This window comes from Tachypleus tridentatus, chromosome 1 (assembly GCF_004210375.1).
Source record: "Tachypleus tridentatus isolate NWPU-2018 chromosome 1, ASM421037v1, whole genome shotgun sequence".
Taxonomy (NCBI): domain Eukaryota; kingdom Metazoa; phylum Arthropoda; class Merostomata; order Xiphosura; family Limulidae; genus Tachypleus; species Tachypleus tridentatus.
In genome coordinates, this window is record NC_134825.1 from 79,363,694 (window position 1) to 79,384,589 (window position 20,896).

General features: G+C 33.1%; 1 protein-coding gene across 2 annotated transcripts in view; it reads right to left on the bottom strand.

The window, feature by feature from the left end:
• Window positions 1-1,409: 1,409 nt before the first annotated feature.
• CCT7 (chaperonin containing TCP1 subunit 7) overlaps window positions 1,410-20,896 on the bottom strand; it is a 38,898-nt gene continuing 19,411 nt past the window's right edge. For both annotated transcript variants that reach the window (XM_076506441.1, XM_076506434.1), the window contains exons 9-12: window positions 19,338-19,493; window positions 14,301-14,452; window positions 4,260-4,448; window positions 1,410-1,716 (exon numbers count right to left, since the gene is read on the bottom strand). In XM_076506441.1, the coding sequence (XP_076362556.1) occupies window positions 1,520-1,716; window positions 4,260-4,448; window positions 14,301-14,452; window positions 19,338-19,493 (694 nt within the window). In that variant the 3' untranslated portion in view covers window positions 1,410-1,519. The remainder of the gene's footprint in view (window positions 1,717-4,259; window positions 4,449-14,300; window positions 14,453-19,337; window positions 19,494-20,896) is intronic.

Here is a 20,896-nt window from a genome sequence, read left to right on the forward strand (position 1 = left end):
ACTAAATTTGAAGTCTGTATTATTCCACCCTGCGCAATTATTTGACATACGAGATACCCAGCATGTTTCTAGCATATTTTCAGGTCGATTCTGATTTGCCAATTAGGCTATTTATGCATTAAAAAGTCCTTGTAAATAATACAAAAAATACTTGTATGCTAATTAAATTTGAACGAAACTGGCAATCGTTTTCATTAGGACAATGTGTATTAAAAATCCTCATCTTTGTGGTATTAACTAAAAACGCCAATTGGAGCACTCTGCATTTAAAAATAGAATTATGAGAACCAACTACACGATTTGGAAGATATAGTACAGAACTACCCATTCCAATTTGAGAAAATGGACTTAAGTTTAGTAATATGACTTCAGGTATTTAACTTAACTCAAAAAGAAATTAAGACAATCTGAATTTCTGGGTTGTATTATTACATTATTTTTTTTGTCTTTGATAATTAAAGTACAGCCTCTTAACTTTTATAAACATTTTGTAAATAAATACAACGAATGGTGAATTTAATACATTATAATGATAAAAATTAATACATCCCCAAAGTGAGTTGAAATTCACAAAATTGCAAACAATGTGGCATGCGCACCCATAAATTCATATACTATTTTTACTACACTAAGAAACTTCTCTTAGAAGAAGCAAGTTTATTCTCTTCTAGATTCTTGTAATGATTCTAAATTCTTCTCAAATACGAATTGTCTCGGTAACAAATGCCCAAGCCTTTTAATTTTCATCCACACCTGGAAACTAATATTTCCTAACCATTCATAAAAGAAAAATAAGGACATTGCTACACAAATTAACTGACTCAACTCACTTACTGAATCTAATTTTTTGAAGTAGTATTATAATGTGAAATGACATGCAAGTACTAATAAAAAGTTACATTTAAATAGAAATAGGATCAGTTTCCAAACCAATACATGCAAAAACAAATTTTAGTTGAATAAAAATATGGAATTTGTTTTTTAATATTAAGCAGTTTTTTCAAAACATGATCATGCAAGTTAAAAAAGCAGATTTATTAACTGAGGTTACATTTTTTTTTCCACAAATATAGTAGTCAGAAATAAAGTCCATAAAATGTTAAAGCTACAGTGGAATATTATATGAAACTTCAATCAATGACATTCTAAATGGATCCAAGCATTACCTAAGTCAATAGCTCCACTTCCTTTTAAATTAGTTTCTCAAAACAAAGGGTATGTTTGTGATGATAAGTACATATAAATGCTCAATATTTTAAGCATTAACTTAATACTTCACACAACTTGACTCATATTTAATGCATACTAAATAATCCAAGCACACAATTATGATGCAAAATGACTGGAGGTAAACTGTGAAAGCTTTGAACTTCACAATTTATACAATACTAACACATTCCTTGATCTTCTTGATGTAACAATTTACTGACTGTTGTTAGGAATACAACGAATTAATGTGAACAAGTTTGATATCAGTAAAGAAATACAACAGAAATGCAAGAAGATTAAAAAGTTTTCTTTAAAATGGTCTTCCTTTGCCTGGATCAGTTTCTGACTTTTGATTCTTTACTGTTTCATCAACAGAAAGGATAAGACAGGCTGCTTCAGTTGCTGCAACAAGAGCATTAATTTTCACAACTGCAGGTTCCCAAACACATGCATCAAAATTGTTTGATATGTCTTCATTATTGACATCGACTCCATACCACAGTTCACCTGCATTAAAAAAAATAATCATGATCCAGGTTTGTTATTTTCAACAAAGTAAAAAAATAAAATAAAAATGGTATCAGAACAAAAGTCACTATATCTGCAAAAAATTGGTGAAAAATAAGAAGAGAAATTAATTAATATTTCAGTTTCTTACATTACCATGAATGAATATCCATAACTTTAAACTCAAAGGGGGGGGAAAGGCTTAAGAATTTTAAACCATACTAAACTGACAAAATCTAGCAGTTTCCATTAAACACCATGACAAGTTACTGTTTTTTTTTTGTGCCATACCAAGCAGTAAAGATCAAGTTCTTCTAAAAAAGAATCTTAAATACTTCAATGAAAATATGTTCATTAAATTTAAATTATGCATTGTTCAATCCTTATTCTACTGTCTTGCTTCAAGACTACCCTCAGCTGTCATTGTGCTATGTAAGAATGATATTTAAGCTAACTCTTGTAACTATTTCTTCTTACTGTGTTCAATCTGATAGCAAGTACACATTACTGTCTGATACTGCAGTTTCCTATGTAACAAGCTTCAGCAATGAAGGTACCTCACAAATTCAGTTAAGATTAATAAACTTTTATTTTTATTGATAAAAGTTTATGCTCTCATAAGATACATTTCAAACATTGCCTTAGTATGTGTGAATGATATCACAAATTTATCTGCGGCTCACAACAACAGGCAAAAAGTAAACCTGAAAGTTATTACCTACTATCTGGTAGGGTCATTGGTAGTAAACAGTAATATTTATTAACTTATTTCAAACATGTGATTTAGAACAAAATATATTAATCCTTTCATAATAGGGTTGGTATAATATATACAAGTTTGTATACATATTTGCACACGTTAAGCACTTGTAGTATAACTTTTGATGCAGTATGCATACCTTCAGAAACTTGGGTAGACTTAGTAAAGATTACATGTTTTTTGTACTTTGTTGCTAAGTCTTTTTAAATTTTGCAAGTGGAGGATATGAACCAAAACATTAAGTTTTGCATGCATAGACCAATAACCCAAAACTCATAAATTATTATATCAATACCACAAAATTCCACAAATTATCAAGCATAGTAACCATGCTGTATGCAAGCCTTAAAAACATAAAATTTCCAACAGACCAGACTCAACCTACCTCCTTGAAATCTTTGTTCAAAAGAACATGGTAGCCTTTTAACAGATTGATCCTTTTGCAACAAGTCATATATCAAAAACCATGTTATAATGTTGGTTGACATGTGTTCAAAATTTTATTGAACTATATGAATTTATGTCAAAAAAAGTTGGTACGATATTGTAGATTATAATTTAATCTTTATAATATATGAGATAATTTCTTCAAAGTAAATATTAAAAGATCACCTAAATATCACACTTGTGAGTCATGTGGTATATTTAATGCAGCACTGTTTTGTATGAATTAGGAAAACAAATTACCAAAATTGACAATCTATAATATAAAATAAGAATATGCTGAGATAAGGCTTATGTACTGAAAGAAACATTTATTTCAATATATTACACATGAATAACCAACCAAAAGCTAAGAATGTCCCTTAGTTATTTTTTTTCAGCCATTTTAACACAAATATAAAAATATCCTAAAACTACAAAAATTGAACTGGTGTTCTATCTATGCTATACATGGGTTAAAATAACTGCAACAGCTGGATAAGGTGATAAACAATGGATTTGGGGACAAATTATTCAAAATATATCATTGTCAGGATGAACTAATTTTAAAGATAATTAAACTATTTTTCTATATACTGTAACTGGTGTAAATAGTTCAATATCAAATGTTTGAAACAATTACGGATATTTTTGAAAGACACTGTAATAAAAGGGCAAGACATGTATTTAGACTCATGTACATTTCAGTAGAGAAAGAAGATTTGAGACTATAAATTTAGAATAAACATGGCTCAGCAGTATCCCTACTATAAACTAATAATTTGTGCCAAACTCTGCAGATCAGATAGGGGTGAAAAGAAAATCTAAATTGGGTATTTTATAGTAAAGAGCATGATGTGATATAGGTAAAAAGATTGAGATTTAAATATTTCCTTCTTAAGAAATTAAAAGTTGAATAATTAACTCCATTTTGTTGTAGTTTACTGATATACACTGATAACAAAGGCGACCACTTCCATTTTGAAAGTAAACCTGTAAAGTGTCATGATGTGCATTTTTAACTCCAAACATTTACAAACAATTAACTAAAGATTATTACACATACAAAAATAAATTCATTCCATAACCCACAGCCAATATTTAGTTATAGTTGGCTGGAAAATGTTGTCTGCCATCTTATAGCTTTATTAATCAGTTGTAAATATTTTTATTAAACACATTTAATTCAGAATTTCTGGTTAACTTCCTAATTTCAAAAACACATCAGTGAATCTCCCATACGTCATTCACTTAACCTGTCAAATTAAAAAGATTCCCTCATTGGTTATATGAATAAAATGAAATAAAAATTTAATTCTTCACAAATATAAATTCTCTACACTAATATAACTTAACTTACCAGATGCATGTTTCTGTCGTAGTTTATTAAGAATATTTGTGGCATCAAAACCTGCATTGTCACACAGTTGTCGCGGAATGATTTCAAGAGCTTTGGCCATGGCCCCAATCAGTAGTTGTTCTTTGCCAGGAATTGTTCTTGAATAATCTCTTAGGTACTTAGACAGCTCCATCTCAATTGCTCCTCCACCTAAGGAAATTTATAAGGCAGTACAAGATTTTTGTTACAAAACTGTGTCATACATACAGTTGTAACATCAGATGTCCAGGAAAATGAACATGGTATAAAAATGAACTAATGTATTTGATGGTGGTACATGAAGTATTTTACATGGAGACAAAACATTAAAGCCACTACCATAAGGGCTAACAAAATTTATCCACCATCTGACATAGCATAAAATAGTGGGCTACTGTCAAATAATACATCATAGTATTATTTTATCAGAGAGTAAATATAAAACACTGTTGGAGTTCATGTTAAAACCCAGTGTGCAAGTTGGAGAAACGTGTATGTGGAGTAACTGAGTAATTCTCAGGTTTCCAGTGCACTCTGTATTTTACTTCTGAATAAACATTTGATTGGATGGTTTGGTGTTTTATGGTGTAAAGAAACCAGTCTATCTGCACCAAACATCCAGTAAAAAGTTAAAATTAAAGAAATTCATAAAAGGAAATTAAAGTAAAACAAAGTTTAATTTTTGAATTAAAAACAAATAAATTTAAATGCATTAAATCCAACTTTTACATCTAGTCTATAGCAGTAAGAGAAACACTACACTAATACAAGTTACAAAGGACTTCCTGTAGCATAATTATAGTTAACATAACTCACCAGGAAGGCTAATAGGTAAGTTAAAAAACTGTTACTCATCTGAAGTTGGCCTTTCTAGTCCCGGTTGAGTTATTTAACATTATAGCCATTTTCAAAAAGTAACAAAAGTTTTAAAAGATTTGTAGCAAAATTTTAATTATAACTCAACAGGATGACTAACAGGTAGTTCCAACAGCAGCGTTAATCATGTGAAGTTGGCCTTTCCAGTTCTGGTTTTGAGTTATTTGACGTTACAGCCACTTTCTAATTTTAAATCGAACTAGATGTGCTTTGATTCTTGAAAGGAAATTACATTAAAAAAGGTGTAATGAATAAATTAAAAACTTAAATAGCATTAAAAAGATTAATAGCCTTTAAAAAACTCTAAGGTCGACAGTGTCACCATCATCAATAACAATGTCTAACATTACAGATAAACTCTTGGCCAGACTGTGTTTTCAATTGTGCCATCATTGAGAGTCATAACAATGGCAAGACAGTAAAATGTGGCTTATTTTGACCTAAGTGTAACACAAACAACACATCTCTGTCAGTCCCTGACAAAAGAAAGCAATGAGTTAAAAAACTGTAACCAATGTGTAGTCTCCTTAGTACAACTTTCTCTCTCCAATCCTTACAAGGCAGCCAAATTCCAATGGAGGGTTTTATGTGGAAAAGCTTGTTTCCATATTGCTCACTTCAAGTCATCTGCCAACTGACATGGAGCCAAGTCTTCAATACAGGACAATAATCCATGTATGGAAAGGGCACAGCAGTGATAGTGCCATAGTCGATAGATTTAGCAGGCTTGTTCCCACAAACACCAACATGGCCCAGTGTCCAGAAAAACTGGATAGAAGTAGATATTAAAGAGAAATGGGCCAGTCGGTTTTGAATATTGGTGAGAACAGGGTGTGAACTAACATGAAGCAATTCCAGTGCCAGTAGAGAACAAGTCAGTCAATATAAATAGTGTACTTTGAGTAATGCTTAGCTTCTACGTGACTCAGGGCAAAAGAAATGGTGTACAGTTCAGCAGTGAACAGAGATGCTGTAGAGGGGATTCTGCATGCAACCACACAACCACAACAAACTATGGCAGAGCCCACACAATCACCTGATTTTGAACCACCTGTATAAAAAAGAATGGAAGGATGGTTTGAAATAAATTCAGCAAATAGCAGACAGTATTTCCAATCGGAGTGTCTGCTTTTCTTAGATGACTTAAAGATAGGTCACATTTGGGGACTGTAAGAAGCCATGGTGGGATGGGCTGATCAGCAGATACAGCAAATGTTATCCAACGACAGACCCAATTCATCCAACTGTGCCTGGATATGAAGGCCAAAAGGAGCAATGGCAGATCATCTGTTCTGCAAAAATATGGCCCACTGTAGATGGAAAATACAACCCACGGTGGGATGATTTGGTAAAGAACAAAGTTCCCAAACATATAGTAAAGACTGTTGCAAATGATGGAAGTGCAAAGAAGGTTCATGAGACTGTGTATAAGATCTGAAATGGGGAAGTGCAGAAAGCCCCAGTGGAGAACCAAAGTCTTTGATGAATGGGGTCCAGCATCTTTAAAGTCGAGGTCTTGGCAGAAAGCCAGAGACCAGTGACACATAGTCTAGTTTTGATTTAACAAGAGCACGATATATTTTTATCATAGAACATCCGTCCGCTCCCCAAGTGATGGAAGAGAGAACATGGAGGACGTTCAGTGCTCTTGTACATTTAACCAGTAGCTGATTGGTGTGTGGTATAAAAGGTCAGTTTACAGTCAAAGATAAGCCCCAAGAACTTTGTCAAGGACCACAGTCAGCATAATTTGACTGATACCAAGTTCAGGATCATGGTGACCACCACATTGGCAACAAAAGTGCATGCAAACAGTTTTAGAGAGAGAGCAGTTAAAGCACTTTGCTGTTGTCCACTTCAGTAAATGATTAAGGGCAGTCTGTAGCTGCTGCTCAATATACCTCATCCTCAACTGACATGAGATGTGACAGTCGATATAGTGACTGTGTGATTGCAGTGCGATGGCATTAATCTTTATACTGAAAAGTGTGATACTCAAAACACTGTAAAAAAGAACGGGAAAGTGTCGAACCCACACAAATTTGGAACCACCTGTCATAAAATTATTTTAATAAAAATGGGCAAATGACAACATAACCCATACATATGGAGGTCTCACAAAATACCATACCTCTATGTTGTATCATAAGCCTTCTCAATGTCAAAGAATATTGATACAAGATGTCATTTGAGAAAGGCTTCTCTGATTGACATTTCAAGTCAAAGCAGGTGGTCCATGATGAAGTGCTGTCACTGGGTGGGTAAGAGGTTTGATTCGAGGAACCAAACAAGACAAGCATTAACCATCCTTTCTGAGGTCTTACAGATACAACTTGTCAAAGCAACTGAACGGTAGTTTGAAGGAATCTTGGGATCCTTCCCAAGCTTAAAGAAAAGTAGGACAATAGCATGGTACCAGGAATCAGGAAAAACATTTTCCTGCCAGATCCAATTAAAAACAATCAGAAGAATAGCAAGAGAAGCAGGAAATAGGTGGTGCAATATTTCATAGTGTACATCATCAGGTCCAACCAATGAACTGCCAGACTGATGAAGTGCCATTTCAAGTTCCACCAGCGTAAAGGGACGATTATAGTCATGGAGACAATTAGCTCAAAAGAAAAGAGGTGATCTCTCTGCTTGAATCTTGATGGCTAAGAAGGTGGAGGAGGAAGCAAAAGTGCTAGATACCCGGCTAAAGCTTTTATCTAGAGTATTGACAATGCCCTGGGTATCAGCTACTTTCTGAACAGAATTATACTGCCCACTGACCTTTCAAATCTTTTCCCATATGATTTTGGAACTGGTGATAGAAGATATACTGACTGTGAACTTAATCCAAGGGTTATTCTGGTTTTGATGTCTTACCCACCGAGCATGTGTATAGGCCTCCTGGAAAGCAATGAAGTGCAAGAGTGTGGGATACTTACAAAAAGTATCCCAGGCCTGTTTTTGATCCTTCCATGCCATGTGGCAGGCAGAACTCCACCACATGTAGAGATTTTAGGAATACATTGAGCAACTGCCTATATAATACAGTGAGTTACTGTTGTCATACAGTCAACTATTGATGGCTTACAGACAATGGCAGGATCAAGTTTTGCGAGAGCAGTGAAACAGGGTAAATTTGCTTGATCCAACTTCTAGTGGTACACATGGGTCAGGTGGCATCAATCACTGCCAGTCTCTCTCAAAATTATAGAAAAATTATCACTGCCTCGTGGATTATTGTCAATCCTCCAAAAGTGGGAGAACAGTGAAAGGGAGCAAATTGAGAGATCAATAGCAGTAAAGGACATACTAGGTGCATGAAAATAAGAACTGCTATTGAAAAGAGAAAGATATTGATCAGAAAGCATATGCTCTACAGAGTGACCCCTCCCCATCAATATCAGCACTTCACCAGAGGGGATGATGTCCATTAAAGTACCCCAGGATTAAAAAGGGAGATGGTTACTGTTCAATGAGAGCATCAAGGTCTGATTGATCATATGTCTCTCCAGGTGACAAGTAGAGAGAACAAACAGTGATGGTACAACCCAAGGAAACATAGAAAGCTATGGCCTCTAAGGGTGTGTCAAGTGGCAAAGACAGGGTGGGCACATTCTGATCAACTAACAGTGCCACCCCTCCATGCACTTATCCATCACACAGCCTGTCATTTCTGTACAAAGAAAACTGCCAAAAGGTGACTGTAGTGGCAGGTTTCAAAAATGTTTTCTGGAAAGAAAGAATATAGGATGGTAGGAAGCAATCAGTGCTTTCATGTCATTCAGATTAGAACATAAACTTTGACAGTTCCATAGTGTCAAGGTGGCCATTTTTATTTGTGTAGCCGAACTGGGTGGAGAGCCCTTCTGTTTATGACCATGTCTTTTTTCTTTGTCTTTATTTATGAGAGGTCTGTAGACACCTCCATGGATCCTACCCTGGGTCAATATGGCAGGTCTTTACTGTTGGAAGAGGATTCCAGCGACTGAGGACATGAACGAATGATAGTTTTGCATTTTCAGGTGGGAGAAGATGTACCTGACGAAATGCCCATACTTGGAAACAAAGAAAGTGGATCTTGGAGTTTGATGGAATGTATGTTAGGGACAGAGATGTGTGTTGAAGTTGATTCATCAACTTTTTTAACCATGGAGGTCAAAAGACTTTTTGTTTGGTTTGAGGACAATTCTTTAGGAGCCACAGAGAGATCTGTCTGCACTCCCACTGTAGTAGTGGAACAAAGTGTGGCAGCATACGTCTGAGATGAAGTAGTGAAGAGCAACTTTTCAGCCTCAAGGTAAGTAATGTTTTGAATCATTTTCAAATGCTGCACCTCTTTTTCTTCCACCCATTCAAGGCAAGAATGAAAGTAGGACAGGTGAGAGCCATTACAATTGATACAATGAGGGTCCATTTCACACTCACAGGCATTGTAGTTTTTGCCACTGCAAGGAACACACATCAAGAAACCACTATACAATGTTTTTGAGTGACCAAACTGCTAAAATTGGAAACATCTGAAAGGGTTTGGAATGAATGGCTGAACCTTGCAATTAAGATAAATCTACCTTGATGGTGGCAAGTAAACATGTTGATGTAAATGTCAAAATGAGGACACTGGTAAGCATCATAATTCCATCTCTGTAAGTGAAGATATGCCTCACTGCAAAAACTACTTGAATGGAAAAACCAGCAAGAATCTATAACTCATGGATGTTTTTCAAATCCCTCTCAACAACAACTTCTCATGATGGATTTAAAGTAGCATGAAGCACAACCTCAACAGGTATATTCCCAATCACCTCTAAATGCAAGAGGAGTTCACTATGTTTAGGTGTGGATGTTTCCATCAATGTGACCACAGCAAAACTTTACTGACTTTGGAGAGCCAGTAAGTCCCTCTAGTCCCTTCTGAATGAAAAAGGGAGACACTTGCCCTAAAGGTTTGTCTGAAAGAAAATGTGGTGCAAGAAAACGAGATACAAGTGTCACAAATGTTGAAAATTGCTGCTCAGAATATTCAAGTCATGGTTGTTTACATATGGACTGTTTTTTCACTATCTAAGTTTTTATTTGAAGGATCCATAACAAAATGAGAATAGTTTGGTGCCCACTGACCCCACTCACCATGGTGCCATACAAGGGTTGCACTACAATGCCAAACAAGGACACTGCAGTAATGCCAGGGTTTTGTGAGTGCTATACACAAACACCAGCATCAGATACAATATCCACAACACCTCAACCACAACTCAAATTATATTGTTACCCTTTTGGAATTTGCACAAGTATCAGTTATTTTAATTGCAATAGCCAGAACTTCAAAATGTTGAATGGCACACCCAAAAGGTTTTTTGTTTTGTTTTTTACCAGCATTGGTACTCTTTGTTAATATTGTTGAGAACATACAACACTGGTACTTGGTTGACCCTAGCCCAAGTGGACCAGTCAATTGACCCAAGGGAGGGCCACCCCAAGCCTGCCCATCTACAGGAATTCAGGACCAAAGTGGTGTGTTAGGGTTGGACACCTCAATTACCAGGATTCCTTTTTTTCCCTTTCATGGGTCACCATGAATGACAAACATGTGGGGGGATGTTTAGATCCCAGAAGAGGTAAAGTGAAAGAACAGAACCTTCCCTGGGAGTCCCCTCACCAAGTACAGGAATCCACACCAAGGGGGTACACATTTGAACTCCTTGCAATACCTGGATTACGAATTGCCAACCATGTCTGAATTCACACTGATTTCCAGGGAATATAATCTGTAATCTCATCCGTAAGTACACACAACAAACAGTGACTCTACACTCTGTGCAACACAAGATCTTATTCCAAAACTTTTCTTTCTCTGTACTGTAAAATTCATAATTTAAATCATAGCTGGACTTGTGCTCTGTTCAATAACATTATTTACAACTGTTTATCTTCCATTACAACTCTAAATTAGATTCTCAGAGTGGTTCAATGAAAATTTAGGTTAGTAAAACAGAAAAAAAAATAATAAATTTGAAATATTACATGAAGAAAGGTTTAGTGATATCAGAAGAAATAACTGCTTGTTGCATAAAAAGTGGTTATTAATTTCAATGAAAAAAGGCTATAAGAAACAAAAAATTCAAGATAAATCTTTGTTTCTATTGTGAACAAGTTGCATTTTCTGAGACTAACAGAGAAACTCAACACACTGCATTAAACATTGGTGAAAATATTGCATATGAGCTTCATAAAAAATGAAAGAGCATTTATCAAGATTTAAAAGAAACACAAACAGTCATGAAATGCAAGGAACATAATTCATTTAATGAGCTTAAATGAGACAAGTGTTGTTGTACTTCCAGACAAGGTAAACTGCACTGTCTTGCTAAATAAAGGAGACAATATAAAATGAAAAACTTCCAGTTAATAAAAGTTCACCCTACATATAAAAATAAAAAAAATTACATTACTTTGGGAAAAATATAAGTCTAGGTGAACAATTGTGAAACAGAGAATTTTCTTTGTATCTTGCAGTTCTTTCTCCAGCTATACAGTTTACCAAGTATCTCCAATAAAAACATGCCACTACAGCATCTTTTTTTATTGTGCAGTTTCTTCTGTATTAAAATTTCTTGCATATACCCTTTAATTATGAAGACTCCAAAGACTTAACTAGCTATTTTGACAAGTCACAAATAACATTACATAGCATTTTTATTCATAAAGATTCCTACAGCTGATGTTGTTCATGCCATAAGGAAAAAAAACGAACAATAAATGAAAACACTCTCAACCACAACTCAAATTATATTGTTACCATTTTGGAATTTGCACAAGTATCAGTTATTTTAATTGCAATAGCCAGAACTTCAAAATGTTGAATGGCACACCCAATATTTTTTTTTGTTTAAATTCCAGCATTGGTACTCTTTGTTAATATTTTATATTTTCTAACCACTAAAGTAGATTCTATTGTTCTTGTTACTTTGCAATATACATTTGTAAAACATATACTGTATTTATAACATTAGCATTTACCTAGCAAAGACTTCAACAGCAGTGCTAAGTTTGTTGAATTGAAAGAAAATGTTCTTGGAGAAATGTATATATTATTTTGTACATGATTTAAGGGCTTCTATGCCATTAACCCTCAAAATTATCATGCTGTTTTTACACTAGTCAGTACCGGTGAAGTCTATGTAGTAGATTTTGTTTAGTAATTTTATTTTGGCCTGGCACAACATTTAGTATAACAAACTGATAAAACAAATTGAATAACTTTTTTAATGTAAACTATAAATGGGACCTAATTAGTAATAGCTAGTGAAATTTACTGAAATATTGACAATACATTTCCTTACATTTTTATGTATGGCTCATACATAGCTAAATATCCTATAACCAAGAAAATCATAGCCTTCTCAAACAATTTGGCATTTGAATAGCTTAGAAAAATTTGCTTCAAAATCCAATGATATGCATTCATAAACAGAATAGGGTTAAATGGAAGGTATCCTTCTTTTCAGAAAGTAAATATGGAAAAATTAAGTAATGCTAGCTACACCATAATCATGCTAATATTATATCTGTAAAAAAAAACATGCTATAGCAAAAGCAATGTCAAAGAGAAAATATGCCATAAAACTATCTTTTTGGTATGCATAATAATTACTTTCATTAAAACTACACACACACCTTTTAAACAGTAAATTTAAGTCAATTTAAAAACCTTCAAATTGCACTTTACTGATTTTGTTGCCCTTTAAAACCATAATTATAACAACCACTTCTGTAAAGAAAGTGAATCACATGTTACAATATTTATCTTCATTGTACAACTTTTTGTTTTTACACAAAAACAGATGGCAGTTAATATTATTTAATATTTTTTATTTTGTAGTACAGTGGAGTGCCATTAAGCTGCGGACCAGTAAACCACGAAATTGCTTAAGCCGCTGTTGAAGTCTTGTGAGCGAGGATTATCGCGGCTCACCGCTAATTTAAAAACGTGTAGAAACGCAGCTTACAAATTTAATCCTGGCTTTATAACTTTAAGGGGATTTAAAATAATTTGCTTTAATTTGGGAAATAAATAAAATATATTACAATAGAAATCTACCTTATCCGCTCTCTACGTCTGCTTTATGGAGGCCGCCATTGTTACCGAATCACACCTCTCCATACATTAAAGTTAATCCGTCCGCGGTAAATCCGTGAAAAAAGTGATCAATAATTAAAGTATTATTTTTAATTTGATAATCCGATATAATGATAACGCAATGGCCCAGATGAGGCTCCTCGGCGGAGCTGTTGGTGACTTCGGCTTTTCAGTCACAAAGGTTTAAGCCGCGGTTAAGCAGGTTGATCCCCCCCCCCAAATACCGCGGCTTAACGGCGCTCTACTGTACAGAGTTACACAACTGACTATCTGTAATCCGTCCACCATGATGAATTAAACTAGATTTGAGTTGGCATGTCCACAATTTTAACACTGATCCACAAGGGAACCCTAATTAATATAAAAAAAAATGAACCCACTTAACTACAGGGCATTCAGAAAGTCACTGTGCAGTTTTGTAATCACGTTATTATATTTCCGATTTTGATCCCAATATGGTTTTAACAACTGAAGAACGTGTATGGCTCGTCAAACACGTATTCTGAGAAGGTGGTAGATACACAAATGTAGTGCGACAGCGATTTGATGAAAAATTCCCAGATACACCCGTTCCACATCGCAATAAATATATAAGTGCACAGTGACTTTCCAAACACCTTGTACAATAATTGAGTCTATACTCAACTGTTAAAAAAAAAAAAAAAAAGAAATTCAGAAAACATGTTTAACCATTAAAATCATATAAATAACAAGTAAGGCTTTATAACTGTTAGCTAAATTAATTTTTACAGCCAAATTACATTAACAGCAAGGAATACCATCCAACAGTTTTATGACTTCACTGGCAGAGATTACTTTAACATGTAATTTTTTTTATACATTAAATGGAATTATTTACAATAATTGTAATAGTAAGATAATGTTAACAGGTTGATTGAATACAATGAATTATATTACTATAAGTACACTAGAAAAACTGACATCATGGTACAATAAAAACTTTGCCAATTAAATTATTTTGAGAAAAAAGATCATTGAATATGAGAAAACAGTTTTACCTGCTACAACAGCATCATTTTTCATAGCTCTCCTGACTATCATTATAGCATCATGAAGAGATCGCTCAGTCTCTTCAATGAACTGCTCAGCACCACCACGAAGAATAATTGTTACTGTCTTGGTATTGGAACATCCAGTAAATAGGTTGTATCTATAAGGAAGTAAAAAATTTGACTATTCAATGCTTCACTTTGTGCTGTATTTTAATAAAAAGAAAAAAGAAGTCACACACTTAAGGTATCACATAAGGTCATAAACTGCACCAACTTCCTAAAGCAAGGTTATAAGGAGGAATATTAGCACTGGAAAAACTTATCCTTGGAAACTGAAGGAGAAAAGTTTATTGATGCACCTCACTTGAAAAAAAAAAAAAAAAATTCTTAAGTGAGTATGCACACACACACACACACACACACACACAAACAGATCCTATTTATTAATACTACAAGTGTACCATTGTAATTTAATACTTCAAATATATAAGCATAACTATATTTTTGGAATTTACATGTAAAAAACAAGAGTATTAAATAATACCAAAAAAGTAGAGAAATACAACACCGTTTATATTTTCTTCTTAATTTTTTTTCCAACTACTTATGGTAAACTTTCAATCTTCCATACAACTACAAAACAACTACTCCTGCAAAAACATCCGTGATCAAAATTTATAATTTCTAATATTCGTGATGATGAGAAACCCACCTGAAGTAAAAACGTATCTCAAAATGGCAGGTATAGATATTAATCTGAAGATGACCTAAGGTCAAAATGTCGTTCTCTACTTTATTTTAATAAAAGTATTAACACCCATACCAGCCATCTTGAGATATAATTTCTAACATTTGATTAAAGATGATACAAAAAGAATACTTTTTAAACCCCAAGTTTAAGAAGTGGAGTTTCTACATTTTCTGGTGGAACTTGGAGACTTCACAAGCTAGATTTACATATAATACCCAGTCTCTAAAACAATGACTTAAATGACTACCAGCAGAGTGATATTACTATACTATTTGACATGGTTATCATATTAATAGTCTATAGGGTACAACTTTTTGTCAACCACTGCAGGGATGACTTAAAAGACTGATCAACCAATACACTAAGATCCCTTTCTTCCATAACAATTTTAAGGTTATTTCTATTCAAATTACAATAATACAAATGCAATTTCTTGCATTTATCACAATTACAACCCACTTGCCATTTATTTGCCCAACTAACTAAGCAGCTAAAATCCTTCAAAACCTTGGAGAAATATTACATTGCCCAGGAGCCTTATTGTTCTTCATACTTCCCTATTTTGTCTTAACAAGATCAAAATTAATATGGTCAATTTGTTTGAGCTTCTTCAAAATTAGAAATATTGCTCAAGTCTTTATTGGTAAAAACTGTAGAAAAAGAATTAAGCCAGCTATCCTCACAAACAACAGATACAAGCCTTCCTTTATCATTCTGTAAAGGTCCTACAACCATTCTAGCATGTTGTTTACTTTTAATGTATTTGATCCTTTTGCTGCAGGTCTTCCTACAGTTAAGACTCAAAGGGCATGTTGTCACATTTGTAAATTTGCATTCCAAATTTTATGAACGTATGCAAGTAAATATTAAAAGACAAAAAGGTCAAAAGATCAGTCCCTAGGATTAAGCCCACAATGAGACAGTTAAAATCTTTACTGTTAATTATTACATTTTTACCCAAACTTTTTTTTTGGTTTCCTAACTTTCCTGATCTTATTTGATCTCAATCTCCCATCACACCAGTCAATTTAAATTTCTCAAACTTATGGTGCTTTTCTTTAATTTTAACCCTTACAGTGAAATAAAACAACAAAAGTTAATTATAAATAGATATATACTGTTATAAGCTTAAAGCTACTTGTGATGTACAAATGTAGTTTCATGTTACAATTTGAAGACACTAGAAATACAAGAGTAATTTATATATATATATATATTGTGGTAATGAGATTAAACAAATTTACTGATCCTGTTTTGAACTATGGTTCTGAAAATAACAGACAAAAGAGTTTTACTTAAAATAAAAGCATCTGAAATGTACTTACAAGTTTTTAGGGATTACACAAAGGAAATTGAGATTTTTAAGATGAGAAACTTTTTAATCTTAACATAAAAATTACTTTTCACACAGACTATTTAAACAAATACTCAATATACTTATGACCAATTTTGACTTTAGTTTATTAAAAATACTTCATTGAACAATGATTTGTGTGAAAAACTTAAATGTTAACTGAAAGACTACCAGATATACACATACTGAAAGTTAGAAGTGTTAAATTATAAAGACTTTAAAATAAGTACAAAGAGGTAATGAGTCAAATTGACCAAGCCTGTGTTGAAAAATACATAATACATTAACAATACATTCCTTCTTCTCCCAAATAAATATCAAATGTTTTGCTTTTTCAGAAACACAAAGTAGTTCCTTTTATTTTACCAACAAACAGTTGGTCAATTTTACCAATCTTGTAATCACCCAAACATCTTGAAAATAAAGCTGAATTACCATTTATTTTCTTTCTAGAATGACTTCATAATGTAACAAACTTTGATTTGTTTCTACTACATAATTTGTACACCATAACAGTACACATATTTATTCCTAAATTTTGTTTTACTGCCATTTGAACCATTTCTAAGCTAATATTACCACCATGAAAACTGAAATTACTTCACAAATGTACAGCACATGCTACCCTATAGAACACACATTGCTGATAAGCATACCCAGTGAAATATTTTATTATTCTATATTTTATATAATAACCTAAAATGTTTCTAATATTTATTTTCATTTACTTTTAATAGTAAAAAATAATACAAATGAAAAACTTTAAATAAAGTACTTATCTTGTCTTTTTGCTGTTAACTGTAAATGACGCTTAACCCTACTTTTTTATACTAATAACACTACTGCAATAAATAGCTTTATTTGATTAAATAATGATCCAAAGAACACAGAATAACATGCAAAAAGCAGAATATGTCTCATCACTATCATTTTTTCTGACTTTCTAACAATGCAACAAGAGCCATCAGAAACCAGCTTAAACTGGATGTGAAAGTGGCAATCTTCTGTCCATAAAGCAACACAATATAATAGACCATTTTATGGATTGAAACTTTGGCTTTCAATTGATTATAACTAATCTGATATTAAACATCAAAAACAACAATGTGCAATGTGTGAAAAAGAGTGTGTGACAAATGGGCTTTGCAGAAGGGTTAATGGTTCTTTAAACAAACAAGATTCAAAGCTATAAAATTATATTTTGCCTAAACAATAAATATGATATAATGAGCAATTAAAATTGAATCCCAAACTTCTTGGAATGGTGGTAAATAAATCAAGGAAGAGGGAAGACAGATAACTGGCACAGTTCTACTACTACGGTAAATTGCAGGATTTCAAAATATTGCCTTATAAAATTTAAAACTTAATATAAAAATTTGATTTATTAATTACATTTTGATGCCAAGGTTATTCACACATATTGATAACAAAGTAATTTAATTTTGAATGTAACTCTGTAAAAGATCGTTACATGCAGAACTTGACCTAAGTTATCCAATAATTAAGCCTACCATTAAAACTACTATACTCATACCCTATGCTAAACTTTTCTCTCTTTTTTTTTTTTGCATAAAGTTTAATACTGGCCCTCATCACTGTCTTGACCCAGTTAAAAACTTCCCACAGAGCTAAATTAATTAGCCTTTGCAAACAAACCAGCTCTCACCCTATTTAAATGTAAACCATCCATTCCAAACAACTGTCTTTCTCTTTAAACTCATCCCACACATTCAACCAACCAATCTGCTCATTCTTACATAAACTTGTGTTTATTCTTCAACTGTAATGACATACTTATAATTTCATACCCACACTTAATTCTCATCAGTATACCTAACATGACTAAAATACAGCCCTTTTCTTAAATGCTTTTATCAAACCATTGTACTTACTAATTAGTTCCTCTGATCTATTTTTCTCGAACTCATTAAGCCCTACATACACACAACAAAACTGCACCACTGTATCTCTTGGTCTGTCAGTTATATCAAGGTATAATAACCCAATTTTCTTACTTTTTAACAGCATGGACTATCTTATCCACTTACCATGTCAAAGATTTACCTGTAACTAACCCCATTAATCATTCACATACTTCTCTGTTCCTTTTGTTTTCCTTCCCTCCAATAATTCCTCATCTGTACAAGCCAAAAGCTAAAATCTGTTGCTCAACAAAACACTTATTACAAATAAATCCACTATGTTTATCCATAAAATTACTGTTTCCAACTTCCTAAAAGCCATTGTAAGCTAATGCATCCCTTTCACATAAAGCTTAAGTTCATCCTGAAATCCTGCTGCCATTTACCACAATTTACACTATTAATTACTACCTATACTTTAATTGAGACAAATCTTCAACTTCTCCTCCAACCAGTGATCTCCAAGCAAACCCCACAATTTCAGTACTAGTTTCCTTAAAAGTACATACCAGTTCCAAATTCCCAAATAAAACCACTTATAGTACCTACCAAACTTTGAACATTTAATATTTAATTTTATAGGAGCAATAAATAAGTATCCTATACACGACTGATACGCGAAACTGTCAGCACTTGGCGAGGCTCCATAATTATAGAACTGACTAAAAACGAGACAACTGTATGCTTCACAAATACAATACTACAACCACGGTTTCACCTGTAAAGGAATCATCAGGCACCTTGTGAAATATTTTATTATCTTTATCTTACTGATGGCTTTACTGGCAAAACTATGGTCATAATAAATGATGTATTTGTTTAATGTATAACTAGCTTGATTTTCCACAATTATATAACTAGATTTTTACTTAAGTTGACATTTATGCAATAATAAAATGTATTTAGCCTGATTTATAACCTACCTAGAAGATGAATTTAAATTAATCGACCTAAACTCGAGTAACCAAATAACTCAATTCTTCAAATTCAATGTAAGATCATAAGCAGCTTGCCTTTCTCCTCCAAGTTGCATTTCTTCAAATAATTCACATGTTCCCAGGTTTTTGCTGTCAGTCAAGTCATGCGTTGTTGATAAAATTGACCCACCACAAGCCTTCATAGTTCTTTTGAGATCCTCCTCCTGAACTCTTCCTGCACAGAACATATCTCTGTAGAAGATAAAATATTCAAGGCTGATTAAGAACAGTAAATATGCATAAAATTAATTCAATATTCTATAAAAATTTGAAATACTGAAAACAACTTACCACTAATAAAATACCCTCTCAAAACAACTCAAAGAATAACATTATATCTAAAAGAGAACTCCCATTATTAAATAATGTCAACAGCAACCATGAGGTCATTATTAAAAAAAAACAAGAAATGAGAAAGACTTTGACATGCATGGTTCACTGGTATATAACAGTGAATGAAACTATGTTCTCAGCAGTTTGGAAAACAAAATTTTACAATTATAAAGAGAACCAGCTTAGTAGTGATAAATAACCCCAACAGATACGTGTATGATTTATATGACATTAGAGAAACAAGTCAGTTAGAAGCTGATCAGACAGTCATTGCATAGTGTCTACAAGTCTTACAAAATTATTAATAAGATTCACATTCACTTTCAGATCACCAATAGATTCGACTTTATATTTGTACAGCAGATACCTACAATAATGACCATTATTCTATATTACAGACTAAACACTAACAATGTACCTCAGTTTCCTAACATGATTCAACAGTATAGAGCAACAAGTAAATGACATGCAGTAAAAAGCAATTTTCAAATAATTTGTTATTACATCAACATATTCCACTGACATAAAACTAAGATGTAAAGATGTCAAGAACAAGTGAGTGTATCAAATAACATGTACGCAAATCTCTTATTCACATACAATAGTTTACAATGTGGCCAGGGAAAGAATTTTATATACCATTCAGCTGTTACAAGTGTAACATTTATTTGTTCCTTGCTAATCACAAAGCTACACAGACTTTCTGTATTACATCAATCACAGGTATAAAAAGCAAGTGGGTTAGCATGACAAAACTTCAGACTTACCATTCAACCATTTAAAGCACAAATGTAATACCCTGAAGTACAGTCTAACATACATGAACAGAAATAACATAGTGTAACTTCAAAACAACAATATCACATTATGTACTATTTTAGCAGTATGTAGTAATGCAAGTTTAATGGTGTATTGAGCTAAGGGTTCCTCTACAGTAGTAAACACTATGTAGTGCTCTACTTGTCAAAAGTACACTTAGGTCTATTCAGTTGCTTCAGTTGATAATTCAAACTACCTTTCTCTATTTCTATCACACTAGTATTACATGTGTAATTTACTTACAAGTACAGCACAGTTGTATATTGATCTAGTAGTAACCGTCTGGTCCTGTACTTCAGGAACAGGTCTGTTCCTTTTGTAAAAGTGAACTGATTCAATTACTTTAGAGCTTGTTTCATTGGAATACACTATACTTTTCATCTCTTTTAAAACTGTTATTTTACTCTAACATATATTGTTAGGCCTTTCATTTCGACAGCAGT